Source organism: Ranitomeya imitator, chromosome 5 (genome assembly GCF_032444005.1).
Source record: "Ranitomeya imitator isolate aRanImi1 chromosome 5, aRanImi1.pri, whole genome shotgun sequence".
Classification (NCBI taxonomy): Eukaryota; Metazoa; Chordata; class Amphibia; order Anura; family Dendrobatidae; genus Ranitomeya; species Ranitomeya imitator.
The window spans coordinates 705,333,472-705,351,400 of record NC_091286.1 but is presented as its reverse complement, the minus strand read 5'-3'; the positions used below and the strand labels follow the sequence as shown (position 1 = coordinate 705,351,400).

At 45.7% G+C, this 17,929-nt stretch overlaps 1 protein-coding gene and 1 long non-coding RNA gene across 2 annotated transcripts in view; one reads left to right on the top strand and one right to left on the bottom strand.

The window, feature by feature from the left end:
- The window catches only part of LOC138680993 (uncharacterized), a 41,846-nt gene extending 28,642 nt beyond the window's left edge, over positions 1–13,204 (top strand). The window contains exon 2 of the long non-coding RNA XR_011321868.1: positions 12,859–13,204. This is a non-coding gene — a long non-coding RNA (uncharacterized lncRNA). The remainder of the gene's footprint in view (positions 1–12,858) is intronic.
- A 1,343-nt stretch (positions 13,205–14,547) lies between these two features.
- The window catches only part of LOC138638869 (WAP four-disulfide core domain protein 5-like), a 33,057-nt gene continuing 29,675 nt past the window's right edge, over positions 14,548–17,929 (bottom strand). Inside the window, exons 3-5 of the mRNA XM_069728572.1 lie at positions 16,526–16,663; positions 16,312–16,452; positions 14,548–14,695 (exon numbers count right to left, since the gene is read on the bottom strand). Coding sequence (XP_069584673.1) covers positions 14,685–14,695; positions 16,312–16,452; positions 16,526–16,663 — 290 coding nt within the window. The 3' untranslated portion in view covers positions 14,548–14,684. The remainder of the gene's footprint in view (positions 14,696–16,311; positions 16,453–16,525; positions 16,664–17,929) is intronic.

Below are 17,929 nucleotides of genomic sequence, written 5' to 3'. Positions count from 1 at the left end.
ATCACTGAGCAATCAGAACCTCTCTGCGACAAAACAGCCCCTGCTCCAATCTCAGAAGCATCAACCTCGACCTGGAACGGAAGAGAAACATCTGGTTGACACAACACAGGGGCAGAAGAAAAACGACGCTTCAACTCTTGAAAAGCTTCCACAGCAGCAGAAGACCAATTGACCAAATCAGCACCCTTCTTGGTCAAATCGGTCAATGGTTTGGCAATACTAGAAAAATTGCAGATGAAGCGACGATAAAAATTAGCAAAGCCCAGGAACTTTTGCAGACTTTTCAGAGATGTCGGCTGAGTCTAATCATGGATGGCTTGGACCTTAACAGGATCCATCTCGATAGTAGAAGGGGAAAAAATGAACCCCAAAAATGAAACCTTCTGCACACCAAAGAGACACTTTGATCCCTTCACAAACAAAGAATTAGCACGCAGGACCTGAAAAACTGTTCTGACCTGCTTCACATGAGACTCCCAATCATCCGAGAAGATCAAAATGTCATCCAAGTACACAATCAGGAATTTATCCAGGTACTCTCGGAAGATGTCATGCATAAAGGACTGAATCACTGATGGAGCATTGGCAAGTCCGAATGGCATCACTAGATACTCAAAATGACCCTCGGGCGTATTAAATGCAGTTTTCCATTCATCTCCTCGCCTGATTCGCACCAGATTATACGCACCACGAACATCTATCTTGGTGAACCAACTAGCCCCCTTAATCCGAGCAAACAAATCAGATAACAATGGCAAGGGGTACTGAAATTTAACCGTGATCTTATTTAGAAGGCGGTAATCTATACAAGGTCTCAGCGAACCATCCTTCTTGGCTACAAAAAAGAACCCTGCTCCTAATGGTGACGATGACGGGCGAATATGCCCCTTCTCCAGGGATTCCTTCACATAACTGCGCATAGCGGCGTGCTCAGGTACAGATAAATTAAACAGTCGACCTTTTGGGAATTTACTACCAGGAATCAAATTGATAGCACAATCACAATCCCTATGCGGAGGTAGGGCATCGGACTTGGGCTCATTAAATACATCCCGGTAATCAGACAAGAACTCTGGAACCTCAGAAGGGGTGGATGACGAAATTGACAGAAATGGAACATCACCATGTACCCCCTGACAACCCCAGCTGGACACCGACATGGATTTCCAATCTAATACTGGATTATGGGCTTGTAGCCATGGCAACCCCAACACGACCACATCATGCAGATTATGCAACACCAGAAAGCGAATAACCTCCTGATGTGCAGGAGCCATGCACATGGTCAGCTGGGTCCAGTATTGAGGCTTATTCTTGGCCAAAGGCGTGGCATCAATTCCTCTCAATGGAATAGGACACTGCAAGGGCTCTAAGAGAAACCCACAACGTTTAGCATACTCCAAATCCATCAGATTCAGGGCAGCGCCTGAATCCACAAATGCCATGACACAATACGATGACAAAGAGCAGATCAAGGTAACGGACAGAAGAAATTTTGACTGTACCATACCAATGGTGGCAGACCTAGCGAACCGCTTAGTGCGCTTAGGACAATCAGAGATAGCATGAGTGGAATCACCACAGTAGAAACACAGCCCATTCAGACGTCTGTGTTCTTGCCGTTTAACTCTGGTCAAGGTCCTATCGCACTGCATAGGCTCAGGTTTAAGCTCAGGCAATACCGCCAAATGGTGCACAGATTTACGCTCACGCAAGCGTCGACCGATCTGAATGGCCAAAGACATAGACTCATTCAAACTAGCAGGCATAGGAAATCCCACCATGACATCCTTAAGGGCTTCAGAGAGACCCTTTCTGAACATAGCTGCCAGCGCAGATTCATTCCATTGAGTGAGCACGGACAACTTTCTAAATTTCTGACAATATACCTCTATCTCATCCTGACCCTGACAAAGAGCCAGCAAATTTTTCTCTGCCTGATCCACTGAATTAGGTTCATCGTACAGCAATCCGAGCGCCAGGAAAAACGCATCGATATTACTCAATGCAGGATCTCCTGGCGCAAGAGAAAATGCCCAGTCCTGAGGGTCGCCGCGCAAAAAAGAAATAACAATCAAAACCTGTTGAACTGGATCACCAGAGGAGCGAGGTTTCAAGGCCAGAAATAATTTACAATTATTTTTGAAACTCAGAAACTTAGTTCTATCTCCAAAAAACAAATCAGGAATAGGAATTCTTGGTTCCAACATAGCTTTCTGATCAATAGTGTCTTGAATCTTTTGTACTCTTGCCGAGAGCTGATCCACACATGAAGACAGACTTCTAATGTCCATCGCTACACCTGTGCACTGAACCACCCAAATGTCTAGGGGAAAAAAAAGGCAAAACACAGTGCAAAGAAAAAAAAATGGTCTCAGAACTTCTTTTTTCCCTCTATTGAGAATCATTAGTACTTTGGGCTTCCTGTACTGTTATGAAAGGCAATTCAGTACTACAATGGACATAGCGGTCAGAGCACATACAGTGATCTGACAACAACCCAAAATCACAGAACGAGCTCTGAGACGTGGGAACTCTGCAGACCGCAATCCCTAATCCTCACCAAACAACACTAGAGGCAGCCGTGGATTGCGCCTAACTCTGCCTATGCAACTCGGCACAGCCTGAGAAACTAACTAGCCTGAAGATAGAAAATAAGCCTACCTTGCCTCAGAGAAATACCCCAAAGGAAAAGGCAGCCCCCCACATATAATGACTGTGAGTTAAGATGAAAAGACAAACGTAGAGATGAAATAGATTCAGCAAAGTGAGGCCCGACTTTCTTAACAGATCGAGGATAGAAAAGGTAACTTTGCGGTCTACACAAAACCCTAAAGAACACCACGCAAAGGGGGCAAAAAGACCCTCCGTACCGAACTAACGGCACGGAGGTACACCCTTTGCGTCCCAGAGCTTCCAGCAACAAAATAGACAAGCTGGACAGAAAAAATAGCAAACAAATAGCAAAGAAGAACTTAGCTATGCAGAGCAGCAGGCCACAGGAATGATCCAGGGAAAAGCAAGTCCAACACTGGAACATTGACAGGAAGCCAGGATCAAAGCATTAGGTGGAGTTAAGTAGAGAAGCACCTAACGACCTCACCAGATCACCTGAGGGAGGAAACTCAGAAGCCGCAGTACCACTTCCCTCCACCAACAGAAGCTCACAGAGAGAATCAGCCGAAGTACCACTTGTGACCACAGGAGGGAGCTCTGCCACAGAATTCACAACACAACCCCACTACCTTCCTGTAGTACATTTCAAAAATAAAAGCCCAGAGCAGGTTTTCTCAAATCTGCCTTGGACAAAATAGCTTGTCAAAGCCAACACTCACTTAATTCTGCACTGCAATCACAGCTATGCCTGTGACTGCAATGCACTCCCCTGGCCTCTACAGTATATACCTTATATACTTGAGTATAAGCTGAGACCCTTAATTTTGCCACCAAAAACTGGGAAAACTTAATGACTCGAGTATAAGTCTAGGGTGGGAAATGCAGCAGCTACTGATACATTTAAATAATAAAAATAGATACCTATAAAAGTAAAATTAATCGAGACATCAGTAGGTTAAGTGTTTTTGAATATCTATATTGAATCAGGAGCCCCATATAATGCTCCATACAGTTCATGACGGGCCCCATAAGATGCTCCATATAAAATATGCCCCATATAATACTCCACAAAGTTCATGATGGGCCCCATAGAAACATTTGCCCCATATAATGCTGCACAAAGGTTGATTATGGCCCCATAAGGTGCTCCATAGAGACATTTGCCCCATATGCTGCTGCATTAGGGTTGATTGTGGCCCATAAGATGCTCCATAGAAACATTTGCCCCATATAATGCTGCACAAAGGTTGATTATGGCCCCATAAGGTGCTCCATAGAGACATTTGCCCCATATGCTGCTGCATTAAGGTTGATTATGGCCCCATAAGATGCTCCATAGAAACATTTGCCCCATATGCTGCTGCTGCTGCGATTAAAAAAAATGACATAATCACCTGTTGTCCTGAGCAGGTGGGGACACCGACACTTGCGATATTCACCTGTCCCTGTTCCATCGCTGTGCGCCTCTCTATCTTCCGTCTCTGCAGTGACTGTTCAGGCAAAGGGTGGCGAGCACTAAAACACGTCATCGCACCCTCTGACCTGAATGTCACAGCCAGAGGATGCGGAAGACAGAGCGGCGAGCGGCGGTGGAACGGGGACAGGTGAATATCGCATGGCTCACCTCCCCCGTTATACTCACCCTCCCGGCGCGGTCCCTGCTTCTCTGATGCGATGGCACCAGCAGCTTGTTCCTATGTTCAGTGGTCACTGGTACCGCTCATTAAAGTAATGAATATGCAGCTCCACCCCTATGAGAGTGGAGTCGCATCCATATTCAATACTTCAATGAGCGGTACCATGTGACTGCTGAACACAGGAAGAGCTGCGGGTGCCGAAGAAGCAGGGACATGCAGAGACGTGCTGGGAGCAGGTGAGTATGATGGACAGCTGCCCCCATCCCTGCCGACCCCCTGGGACAATGACTCGAGTATAAGCCAAGATGGGCACATTCAGCCTAAAAAAATGGACTGAAAATCTCGGCTTATAACTAGAGTATATACGGTATTGTGTGCGCATCCTGGGGGACACATAGCAACCCTCACATATGACACCGGTCACTGCCTCACATACCCCCCCCCTCTGTTCAAACTTGTGGGGTTGAACATTTGTCACCATACAGGGGGCACGCGATAGGGCATTCGCATTTCCCTGTGACTTCCCCAGCCGATGTTCCACTGAGATCCTAAAGTTTTGTAGGGACAGGAGCCATCTGGTGACTCAAACATTCCTCTCTTTTGCATTGCTCATCCAGACGAGGGGTGAATGGTCTGTTATCAACCGAAACTGATGCCTGAGCAAATAGTAGCACATTGACTCCAAGGCTCCTTCTGCGCTATGCTATAATTTTTTCCGCCAGGGTGTTTCCTGCTCAAGTAGGTGATTGGGTGTTCATCCCCGCTCACCTCTTGCAACAGCACGGCTCCTAGATCTACCTCTGAGGCATAGGTTTGTACAATGAAGGTTTTCTTGAAGTTGGGGCTGATGAGGACCGGCTGTCCACAAAACACCGACTTCAAGGACTGGAATGCTTCCTCCGCTTGAGGATTCCACCGGACCATAACTGACTTCTTACCTTTTAATAGGTCAGTTAGGGGGTGCCGCTTTCCCTGCAAAATTGGGTATAAACTGGCTGTAGTACCCAATGATGCGGAGGAATGCCCTCACCTGTTTGGTACTCAATGGCTTGGGCCATTTTTGGATGGCCTCTATCTTGTTTATTTGGGGTTTGATAACCCCCCATATTGTACTTCATGTTAGTGGTAACATTTCTTCGATATTACTTGCGATTATTTATGAAAAAAATGGAAATATGGTGAAAAATTTTTAAATTTGCAATTTTCAAACTTTTAATTTTTATGCCTTTAAATCAGAGAGATATGTTACACAAAATAGTTAATAAGTAACATTTCCCACATGTCTACTTTACATCAGCACAATTTTGGAAACAACATTTTTTTTTGTTGGGAAGTTATAAGGGTTAAAAGTTGACCAGCAATTTCTCATTTTTACAACAAAATTTACAAAACCATTTTGTTAGGGACCACCTCACATTTAAAGTCACTTTGAGGGGTCTATATGGCTGAAAATACCCAAAAGTGACACCATTCTAAAAACTGCACCCCTCAAGGTGCACAAAACCACATTCAAGAAGTTTATTAACCCTTTACGTGCTTCACAAGAACTGAAACAATATGGAAGGAAAAAATGAACATTTAACTTTTTTTTGCAAACATTTTACTTCAGAACCAATATTTCTTATATTTTCACAAGAGTAAAAAGAGAAAATGAACCACAAAATTTGTTGTGTAATTTGTCCTGAGTACGCTGATACCCCATATGTGGGGGTAAACCACTGTTTGGGCGCAAGACAGAGCTCGGAAGTGAAGGAGCGCCGTTTGACTTTTTCAATGTAGAATTGGCTGGAATTGAGATATGATGCCATGTTGCGTTTGGAGAGCCCCTGATGTGCCTAAACAGTGGAAAACCCCCACAAGTGACACCATTTTGGAAACTAGACCCCTTAAGGAACTTATCTAGATGTGTGGTGAGCACTTTAAACCCCCAAGTGCTTCACAGAAGTTTATAACGCAGAGCCATGAAAATAAAAAAAAAAAATTATTTTCTCAAAAATGATCTTTTAGCCCAGAATTTTTTTATTTTCCCAAGGGTTACAGGAGAAACTGGACCCCAAAAGTTGTTGTCCAGTTTCTCCTGAGTACGCTGATACCCCATGTGTGGGGGTAAACCACTGTTTGGGCACACGTCGGGGCTCAGAAGGGAAGTAGTGACTTTGAAATGCAGACTTTGATGGAATGCTCTGCGGGCGTCACGTTGCGTTTGCAGAGCCCCTGGTGTGCCTAAACAGTAGAAACCCCCCACAAGTGACCCCTTTTTAGAAACTAGACCCCCCAAGGAACTTATCTAGATATGTGGTGAGCACTTTGAACCCCCAAGTGCTTCACAGACGTTTACAACGCAGAGCCGTGAAAATAAAAAATCATTTTTCTTTCCTCAAAAATGATCTTTTAGCAAGCATTTCTTTATTTTCCCAAGGGTAGCAGGAGAAATTTGACCCCAAAAGTTGTTGTCCAGTTTATCCTGAGTATGCTGGTACCCCATATGTGGGGGGTAAACCACTGTTTGGGCACACGTCGGGGCTCGGAAGTGAGGGAGCACCATTTGACTTTTTGAATACAAGATTGGCTGGATGGTGGCGCCATGTTGCGTTTGGAGACCCCTGATGTGCCTAAACAGTGGTAACCCCTCAATTCTAACTCCAACACTAACCCCCCCACACCCGTAACCCTAATCCCAACTGTAGCCATAACCCTAATCACAACCCTAACCACAACCCTAATTCCAACCCAACCCTAAGGCTATGTGCCCACGTTGCGGATTCGTGTGAGATATTTCCGCACCATTTTTGAAAAATCCGCGGGTAAAAGGCGCTGCGTTTTACCTGCGGATTTTCCGTGGATTTCCAGTGTTTTTTGTGCGGATTTCACCTGCGGATTCCTATTGAGGAACAGGTGTAAAACGCTGCGGAATCCGCACAAAGAATTGACATGCTGCGGAAAATACAACGCAGCGTTTCCGCGCGGTATTTTCCGCACCATGGGCACAGAGGATTTGGTTTTCCATAGGTTTACATGGTACTGTAAACCTGATGGAACTCTGCTGCGGATCCGCAGTGGCCAATCCGCACCGTGTGCACATAGCCTAATTCTAAAGGTATGTGCACACGCTGCGGAAAACACTGCGGATCCGCAGCAGTTTCCCATGAGTTTACAGTTCAATGTAAACCTATGGGAAACAAAAATCGCTGTACACATGCAGCGGAAAAACTGCACGGAAACGCAGCGGTTTACATTCCGCAGCATGTCGCTTCTTTGTGCGGATTCCGCAGCGGTTTTACAACTGCTCCAATAGAAAATCGCAGTTGTAAAACCGCAGTGAAATGCGCAGAAAAAACACGGTAAATCCGCCATAAATCCGCAGCGGTTTAGCACTGCGGATTTATCAAATCTGCAGCGGAAAAATCCGCAGAGGACCAGAATACGTGTGCATATACCGAAACCCTAACCCTACCCCTAACCCTACCCCTAACCCTACCCCTAACCCTAGCCCTAACCCTACCCCTAACCCTACCCCTAACCCTACCCCTAACCCTAACCCTACCCATAACCCTACCCCTACCCCTAACCCTACCCCTAGCCCTAACCCTACCCCTAACCCTACCCCTAACCCTAACCCTAACCCTACCCATAACCCTACCCCTACCCCTAACCCTACCCCTAACCCTACCCCTAACCCTAACCCTATTCTAACATTAGTGGAAAAAAAAAATCTTAATTTTTTTATTGTCCCTACCTATGGGGGTGACAAAGAGGGGGGGGGTCATTTATTATTTTTTTATTTTGATCACTGTGATAGATTATATCACAGTGATCAAAATGCACTTTGAACGAATCTGCCGGCCGGCAGATTCGGCGGGCGCACTGCGCATGCGCCCGCCATTTTGGAAGATGGCGGCGCCCAGGGAGAAGACGGATGGACCCCGGCAGGATCGGTAAGTATGATGGGGTGGGGGGAACATGGGGGGGGTGGATCGGAATGCGGGAGGGGTGGAACGGAGCACGGGGGGGTGGAACGGAGCACGGGGGTGGAACGGAGCACGGGGGGGTGGAACGGAGCACGGGGGTGGATCGGAGTGCAGGGGGGGTGATTGGAACACGGGGGGGTGATTGGAGCACGGGGGGAGCGGACAAGAGCACGGGGGGGAGCGGAGCACAGGACGGAGGGGAGCGGGGCCATGGCTGGATTGTAATATTTCACCAGTTATAATAGGTGAAATATTACAAATGGCTCTGATTGGCAGTTTCACTTTCAACAGCCAATCAGAGCGATCGTAGCCACAAGGGGGTGAAGCCACCCCCCCTGGGCTAAACTACCACTCCCCCTGTCCCTGCAGATCGGGTGAAATGGGAGTTAACCTTTTCACCCAATCTGCAGGGACGCGATCTTTCCATGACGCCACATAGGCGTCATGGGTCGGATTGGCACCGACTTTCATGACGCCTACGTGGCGTCAAAGGTCGGGAAGGGGTTAAGGAACTTATCTAGATATGTGGTGAGCACTTTAAACCCCCAAGTGCTTCACTGAAGTTTATAACGTAGAGCCATAAAAATAAAAAATCACATTTTTTCTACAAAAATTATATTTTTGCCCCAAAATTTTTATTTTCACAAGGGTAACAGGAGAAATTAGACCATGAAAGTTGTTCAGCAATTTGTCCTGAGTACCCCATATGTGGGGGTAAACCACTGTTTGGGCGCACCGCAGAGCTTGGAAGAGAAAGAGTGCCGTTTTACTTTTTCAATGTAGAATTGGCTGGAATTGAGATTGGACGCCATGTTGCGTTTGGAGAGCCCCTGATGTGCCTAAACAGTGGAAACCCCTCAAGTGACCCAATTTTGGAAACTAGACCCCTTAAGGAACTTATCTAGGTGTGTGGTGAGCACTTTTTTTATTTTTATTTTTTTTTTTCAACTTTTAAACACGTATAAACAGATAAACAGTCATACAAGTTACATGAATCTGCTGAGGGTGGATACATATTTAAAACGAAAAATATTGTAGCGTTTCGGCAAAACCCTCATTGCGGGTTAATAGCCGGAAGTGTCCACAGTTCTGGTTATGGCGGTGCCAATATGCGATCCAAGTAAATAGGCTACACAATCCTAAACATGGATCTCAGGAAGATATCGTTCAGAAATAAAAACCAACAAAAACAAAAAAACGTGTGGTGAGCACTTTAAACCCCCAGGTGCTTTACAGAAATTTATAACGTAGAGCCGTGAAAATAAACAATCCTTTTTTTCCCCTCAAAAATGATTTTTAGCCCGCAATTTTTTATTTTCTCAAGAATAACATGAAAAATTGGACCACAAAATTTATTGGGCAATTTATCCTGAGTACACTGATACCCCATATGTGGGGGGAACCACTGTTTGGGCGCATGGCAAAGCTCAGAATGGAAGGAGCGCCGTTTTGGAAAGCAGACTTTGATAGTATGGTCTGCGAACGTTATATTGCATTTGCAGACCCCTGATGTACCTAAACAGTAGAAACCCCCCACAAGTGACCCCGTTTTGGAAACTAGACCCCCCAAGGAACTTATCTAGATGTGTGATGAGCACTTTGAACGCCCAAGTGCTTCACAGAAGTTTATAATGCAGACTCGTGAAAATAAAAAATCATATTTTTCCCACAAAAATGATCTTTTCACCCCCAAATTTTTTCTTTCACAAGGGTAACAGAAGAAATTGGACCCTAAAATTTATTGGACAATTTATCCCGAGTACGCTGATACTTCATATGTGGGGGGGGGACCACTGTTTGGGCGCATGGCAGAGCTCGGAAGGGAAGGAGCGCCGTTTTGGAATGCAGACTTTGATAGAATGGTCTGTGGGCGTTATGTTGTGTTTGCAGCGCCCCTGATGTACCTAAACAGTAGAAACCCCCCACAAGTGACACCATTTTGGAAACTAGACCCCACAAGGAACTTATCTAGATGTGTGGTGAGCATTTTGAATGCCCAAGTGCTTCACAGAAGTTTGACGCAGAGCCACGAAAATAAAAAATCTTTTTTTTCCACAAAAATGATTTTTTAGCCCCCAATTTTTTATTTTCGCAAGTGTAACAGGAGAAACTGGACCCCAAACGATGTTGTCCAACTAGTACTTAGTATGCTGATGCCCCATATGTGGGGGTAAACCACTGTTTGGGCGCACGGCAGAGCTCAGAAGGGAGAGAGCACCATTTTACTTTTTGAGCGTAAAATTGGCTGTCTCGTTTGGAGACCCCCTGATGTACCTAAACAGTTGAAACCCACCAATTCTAACTCCAACCCTAACCCCAACACACCCCTAACCCTAATCCCAACCCGATCCATAATCCTAATCACAACCCTAAACCCAAAACACCCCTAACCCTAATCCCAACCTTAACCATAATCCTAATCAAAACCCTAAATCCAACACACCCCTAATCCTAATCTCAACCCTAACCTTAACCCTAATCGCAAACCTAAGACTAATCCAAAATGTTACCCTAATGCCAACCCTAACCCTAATCCAAACCCTAATCCCAACCCTAATCCCAACTCTAACTCTAACTTTAGCCCAAAACCTAGCCTTAACCCTAACCCCAACTTTATCCCCAACCCTAACCCTAATTGGAAAATGGAAATACATACTTTTTTAATTTTATTATTTTTTCCTAACTGAGGGGGTGATAAAGGGGGGGTTATTTACTATTTTTTTTATTTTGATCTTTGTGATAGGATCTCACAGTGACCAAAATAAAACAAGAGGAAGAATCTTCTGCCGGCCGGCAGATCACGGCGGGTGCACTGTGCATGTACCCGCCATTTTTTTCCCGGAGGAAGATGCCGGTAGCCAGGAGAAGAAGCAGGAGGACCCAGGGACACCGGTATGTATAACAGGGTCCCCGATCCCCCTATTTCTCTGTCCTCTGATGTGTGATCACATCAGAGTTCAGAGAATAACACACCGCATTTAAACAGGGGTCTTTGGGGTCTCAGCTACCCCCAGCAGCCAAAACCCCAAACATCCTCCCGGTGCCGGCCGGCGGGCGTACTGCACATGCGCCTGCTATTTTTTTGCCAGAAGAAGATGGCGGCACACATGCGGAACCACGAGGAGCACCGGGGGAGACAGGTGAGTATCAGGGGGCGATCAGGGACCCCATTTCTCTGTCCTTTGATGTGCGATCACATCGGAGGACAGAGAAATTAAATGGCAAATCGCTTTTTCCTTTTCTTTTTGCGACTGCGGGCGATCACAACTCGGGTGTCGGTAAAAAACGGCCCAAATCATGTTCTCTGGCGTCGCGGCTACCCCCGGCAACCGAGACCCCAGAGAAAATCCAACTGTGGGGGCGCTATACACTTTTTCCACAGCGCCGTTAATTAATGGCGCTGTGGTTTAAGTACCCTTAACTGCCACCATTAAAAGGCATATTGGCGGTCGTTAAGGGGTTAAACGTTCCTCCATATTGTCAGCTGGCTTGAGCTGCAGTATTACAGGCCTAATAACCAACATGAAGCACACTTTGGGGTATGCCTCAGTTCACACTGCTCGCATTCTCCACCATATGTAGTGCAGTGGTGTCCACACTGTGCAGTGATGAGGCAGTGACCCAGGAAAGTTCAAAGTAAACGTAGGTTTAATGTCCAAAACTCACAAACAAAAAAACGGTATCCTCCGGATCTCAGCCGAGAAACAAAACAGTCTATAAATGTGTCAGGTTCCCGAGGGCGATCGCACCACCATATTACGCTGCAGGGTGCCCGGAGTTCGCTCTGATGGACTCTGTGTTCACTCACACAGGCAGAGCTTTTGCAGAGCTGTCTGCTCTACAACATGCAAACTCCACACTGACACACCCAATCCTCTGCTGCAAGGGTTTTTACAATAACCTGTGCCTTCGGCCACATGGAAAACCTGGAGCAGGGGAGGAAACGGACCAACCCCACTACCTTCCTGCAGTCAGTTTCAAAAATAAAAACCCAGAGCAGGTTTTCTTAAAACTGCCTTGGACAAAATAGCTTGAACAAAGCCAACAGTCACCTTTATTCTGCACTGCAATCACAGCTATGCCTTTGACTGCAATGCACTCCCCTTTCCTCAATATGCTTCTGTGCACATCCTGGAGGACACATAGCGACCCTCGCATATGACCCCAGTCGCTGCCTCACAATATATACAGTATGTATGTATGTATGTATGTATACACACACAGATTCATGTAATATTCTATTTAGAAAAAATGACTTCATAAGTGCACATGGACATGGCACCTCTCCTTTCGCGATGGTTTGTCACCATTATCACGGCTTTTTCTGTTGCACATATGTGCCCTAGCGTTAATGAGGAGTGCCGATAAATAATGAGTAGGTGGTGAGGTTGTATGGCCTTGTACGTGTATGTACATATTATAGTTGCTCAATTCAGAGACTGTTTGGGAGGAGGACAATTACATTTTAAAGTCTTGAGGAATGACCATGACATTGGAGATGGTCCAGCCCTGTAACATGCACATGGGAATATTCCCACATCTCCATTACAATCACCAAAGAAGAGAGGCCTCTGTTGCCCAGAGGAGACAAGGTCAATGTAACCAGTACTCACTAACTTCTTGCTGTTTTTTTCCAGTACATATGGATGACCTGGACGGACATTGTTGGAGAACAGGAGGGATTTGCCAGGGGACATGCCCTCCATCGCTGTGGCAGAGGGGCTTCTGTACCTACGGGATGTGCTGCTCTCCACTGCTGGGTTAGCCCATAGGACGTCACCATGCTCTGATCTTCATCATGAAGGGTACCACCAAAAGGACTGATGCCAATATGCCAATATAACACGGATATCATTCATTCTGTGTGTTTTTTATGGTGTTATATGAATCGTTGAAGACCTCAAGCCTGAAATGTCAAGAGGGCAGTGCCTTCCTAACAAAGATCGAAACAGAAGGTGGAGGATGAAAAGCAAAAATATTGGGGAATAAAAGGAGCAAACAAATTCTAATAATTGCCATTTTCTATCTTTACATCGCTGAATATGCACCACATGGCCAATAATATGTGGACCCCGCTATTCATTATGGGGTTCAGGTTTTTCAGACAGACACTTGGCAAATCCAAGACACAGCCATGTGACTGCCATAGCTAGACGTTGGTAATAGTACGAGCCATACCGGAAAGCTCAGACACGGGAAGTGTGGCACAAGATGCCACCTACCTACCTGCTGGTCATCATGAGGCAAATAAAATCCACACAAGGTCGTCATGGGCAGATACAATCTGCACATGGTCATTGTGGGCAGATATAATCCACACATGGTAATCATGGGTAGATATAATCCACACATGGTCCTCGTGGGTAGATATAATTCACACATGGTTGTCTTAAGGCAGATATAATCTGCACATGGTCATGGTGAGGCAGATATAATCCGCACCTTACCTGCATTGGGTGTCCTTTGCGTTAACATTATTAGGGCTTGTAGACCACGTATGGTGGAAACCAGGGTCTTTGGTGGTGCATGTTATGGATTTATAAGTGCTCAGGCCATTAAAAGGGGTAATGTCTGCTTCTGGCTTCGGAGAGGCCATTAATGGTAGAGTTACTCTTCCAGTTTTAGGTCCTGCTAGAGAATGCTTCTCATAAATCACTTGAGTATCTCATTGTTGGGAATGTGCAGATGTGAAACATTAATCTAAATGACAGTTCCCAAATGTGGTTGATTAATTAATGAGATTATATCTGACACTGCGGAATCCATGGAGGGTCTTTAAAATTAAGCAAAAAGATATACAGGACTGTAGTTAAACCTCTCATTGACCCTTCATGGATGCCGCTCCAGTGCCCTTTCCAACAGTCTTCTACTTATAGACATCCGTGGCTCCTCTTCTGATTGGGAGGACCGTCAACGTCTTGTGTGCATTGCGCCACAATACTGAGATCTGGCCAAAGTTACTGATCAGAAGATGAGCTGGGACTGACGACAGGAGGGAGGAGGTTCACAGGGCTTTGGTCTGGCAACCACTGACTATCAATGTGGTCAATGAACCTGGGTCCTGCAAATCCTTTTCCTCAACTCTACTTTTTACCCACAGGTACGAACCCTCAGAAAGTCTCCTGACTTACAGATCATGCTCCAGACCTCATTAGGGAGGCAGATTCCCACAGATTCTCCGAAGACCCCATCTGAAGTTCATACTCATAGCCTTTGGGGATAGAATAGGGACTTCATTTTGGCATGTAATCCTCTGGTATCTCCAGATCAACATTATACAATAGGAAACCAAAGAAGCACCAGACCCAAGAACTAGACGAGAAGCCTCCAGCAATCACAGAACTTTATTCATTTCACTTCTAAATTAATGACATCCAGATTAACAATTGTATAATGCTCCGTCATAAGAAAAATGAAAGATAAAACTTCCGGAAATAGCGACCCAGGAGATCCAGAAATGCCATCACGAGTTATCTGTTGGAAGAAATGTAAACGATTTAATGGTTTACCCACAATATTGGCTCATCCTTCTCCTCAAACACTCTGTGCTGCTGGGGCACACTGTCCCTTCCAGTAGCAGTATGTGATATCTCTCTTTAATCAGATGGACACATTGTTGGTAACTTGTACAGAGTTGGTGCAGTTTTTCTAGATATCAAGGGCACTTCTGTAGCTTTGGCTAGAGTCACCCTTACATTCAGGCTCTAGTAGGAAAGTCTCAAAGTGTCGGAGAAAAGGCCAAAGGAGCTCTGAGGTGAGCTGTGTGGCTCCTTATAACATAAGGCTCTCAGGTGTTTCCAAGTGACATCCTTCCCCTCATACAACTTCCTTCTGTGATGATTAGAATCTTATTATCCTTAGGGATCCCCCATCAAAGAACATCCTGCCCGTCACAAAAACAGTACCACTAGATCTCCAGGGATCTTAATATGCCCGGATACATTGCTTCCCTGGGTCAAAATTAAGGAGTCAGCAGTCCACAATCATCATGCAGAAAATGATATCCCGCTTGGTCACTTGTAAATAGATGCAATGTACCATCCTTCGGGGGCAGTACAAACGCTGCCCACAAAGTCCATCCTGACCCTGGCACTGGTGTCAGGATGTAATCTTTCATTGCATGCCCTTCAGTGTTCAGTAGTGAACACTGCGTGTGTGTGCTAACAGAGCAAGAAGAAATGTATGAGCTGGTGGCAATCAAAATACAGCTCCCTGCCAAAGAATGCGGTCCCTGAGAATCTGTCCGGGGGCCGGATGAAAGGTCATCGAGGGCCTTACATAGCCCTGGGGCCTGAGTTCCCCGCCCCTGACAGACCAACAAAGATTAGATATGATCCACTTAGACAACCAGAGGCTAGAACTTATCCATTTAGACCAGTAGAGACTAGATATTATTCACCTACACCACCAGAGAGACTTGATGTTTTCCATTAAAGGTACCGTCACATTTAGCGACGCTGCAGCGATCTAGACAACGATCCCGATCGCTGCAGCGTCGCTGTTTGGTCGCTGGAGAGCTGTCACACAGACCGCTCTCCAGCGACCAACGATGCCGGCCCTGCGCTTAGTAACCCGATGTTTACCCTGGTTACCAGTGAAGACATCGCTGAATCGGCGTCACACACGCCGATTCAGCGAAGTCTGCAGGAGGTCCAGCGACGAAATAAAGTTCTGGCCTACTAGCTCCGACCAACGATGGCACAGCAGGATCCTGATCGCTGCTGCCTGTCAAACTGAACGATATCGCTAGCCAGGATGCTGCAACGCCACGGATCGCTAGCGATATCGTTCAGTGTGACGGTACCTTTAGACCAATAAAGACTAGATCTTTTCCACCTAGACCAACAGAGATTAGTTCGTATTCACCTAGACCTCCAGAGACTAGATGTTAGCTACTTACAGTGGGGAAAAAAGTATATAGTCAGCGTCCAATTGTGCAAGTTGAAGTGGGCTGTGCAATATACTACGTGGACATGCATATTCTAGACTACCCGATGCGTTAGAATCGGGCCACCATGTAGTTTATCTATAATGATGTTGAGTCTTTCCCTCATGGACACTGTGTATGACCAACCTGTGCTCTCCATTACCTGGTTTCACACACTCCTGAACGCCTCCAGAGATGCAGCACTTGTTTGTCAACGTGCATTCTGAATCTCGACTGCACAGTACAGACCTACACTGAAGATCACTCATCTGTACATCACTTGTGGGGCAAACTCCAGCCGGTTCTAAAAAGAGAAAAAATGATATCACATGTGCAGAAAGTAGGCCTCCAAATTCAAGATGTCTTCGGATATGTACCTGGTGCAGGCTTTGCACAGACCTTCCCACAGAGACTATCACAGCATTTCTGTAGATCTGGGCAATCAACGTCATCATCACAGGATGTGGCCTTGATGGGGCAAAATATTTTCATTTGGGGGCATCGACCCTCTTTAACTGCAGGGAAAGAGAAGATATTGATCCACCAAAGAAATCTAAACATCACAGATTGCACGATATATAAAGGACTGGTCACAAATTACTGACATAATTCATCTCTACACCAATCTACTGACACCTCCTACACATAATCTCTAGAATACAACCTGTCCTCTCCATACATCTCTGCTCTAATCTACTGACACCTCCTACACATAATCTCTAGAATACAACCTGTCCTCTCCATACATCTCTGCCCTAATCTCCTGATCCCTCCACACATAATCTCTAGAATACAACCTGTCCTCTCCATACATCTCTGCCCTAATCTCCTGATCCCTCCACACATAATCTCCAGTATATAACCTGTCCTCTCCATACATCTCTGCCCTAATCTCTTGATACCGCCACACATAATCTCCAGTATATAACCTGTCCTCTCCATACATCTCTGCCCTAATCTCTTGATACCGCCACACATAATCTCCAGTATATAACCTGTCCTCTCCATACATCTCTGCCCTAATCTCTTGATACCGCCACACATAATCTCCAGTATATAACCTGTCCTCTCCATACATCTCTGCCCTAATCTCTTGATACCGCCACACATAATCTCCAGTATATAACCTGTCCTCTCCATACATCTCTGCCCTAATCTCCTTATACCTCCCCACACATAATCTCCAGTATATAACCTGTCCTCTCCATACATCTCTGCCCTGATCTCCTGATACCTTCCACACATAATCTCCAGTATATAACCTGTCCTCTCCATACATCTCTGCCCTAATCTCTTGATACCTCCCACACATAATCTCCAGTATATAACCTGTCCCCTCCATACATCTCTGCCCTAATCTCCTTATACCTCCCCACACATAATCTCCAGTATATAACCTGTCCTCTCCATACATCTCTGCCCTGATCTCCTGATACCTTCCACACATAATCTCCAGTATATAACCTGTCCTCTCCATACATCTCTGCCCTAATCTCTTGATACCGCCACACATAATCTCCAGTATATAACCGGTCCTCTCCATACATCTCTGCCCTAATCTCCTGATACCTCCCCACACATAATCTCCAGTATATAACCTGTCCTCTCCATACATCTCTACCCTAATCTCCTGATACCTCCTCACACATAATCTCCAGTATATAACCTGTCCTCTCCATACATCTCTGCCCTGATCTCCTGATACCTTCCACGCATAATCTCCAGTATATAACCGGTCCTCTCCATACATCTCTGCCCTAATCTCCTGATACCTCCCACAC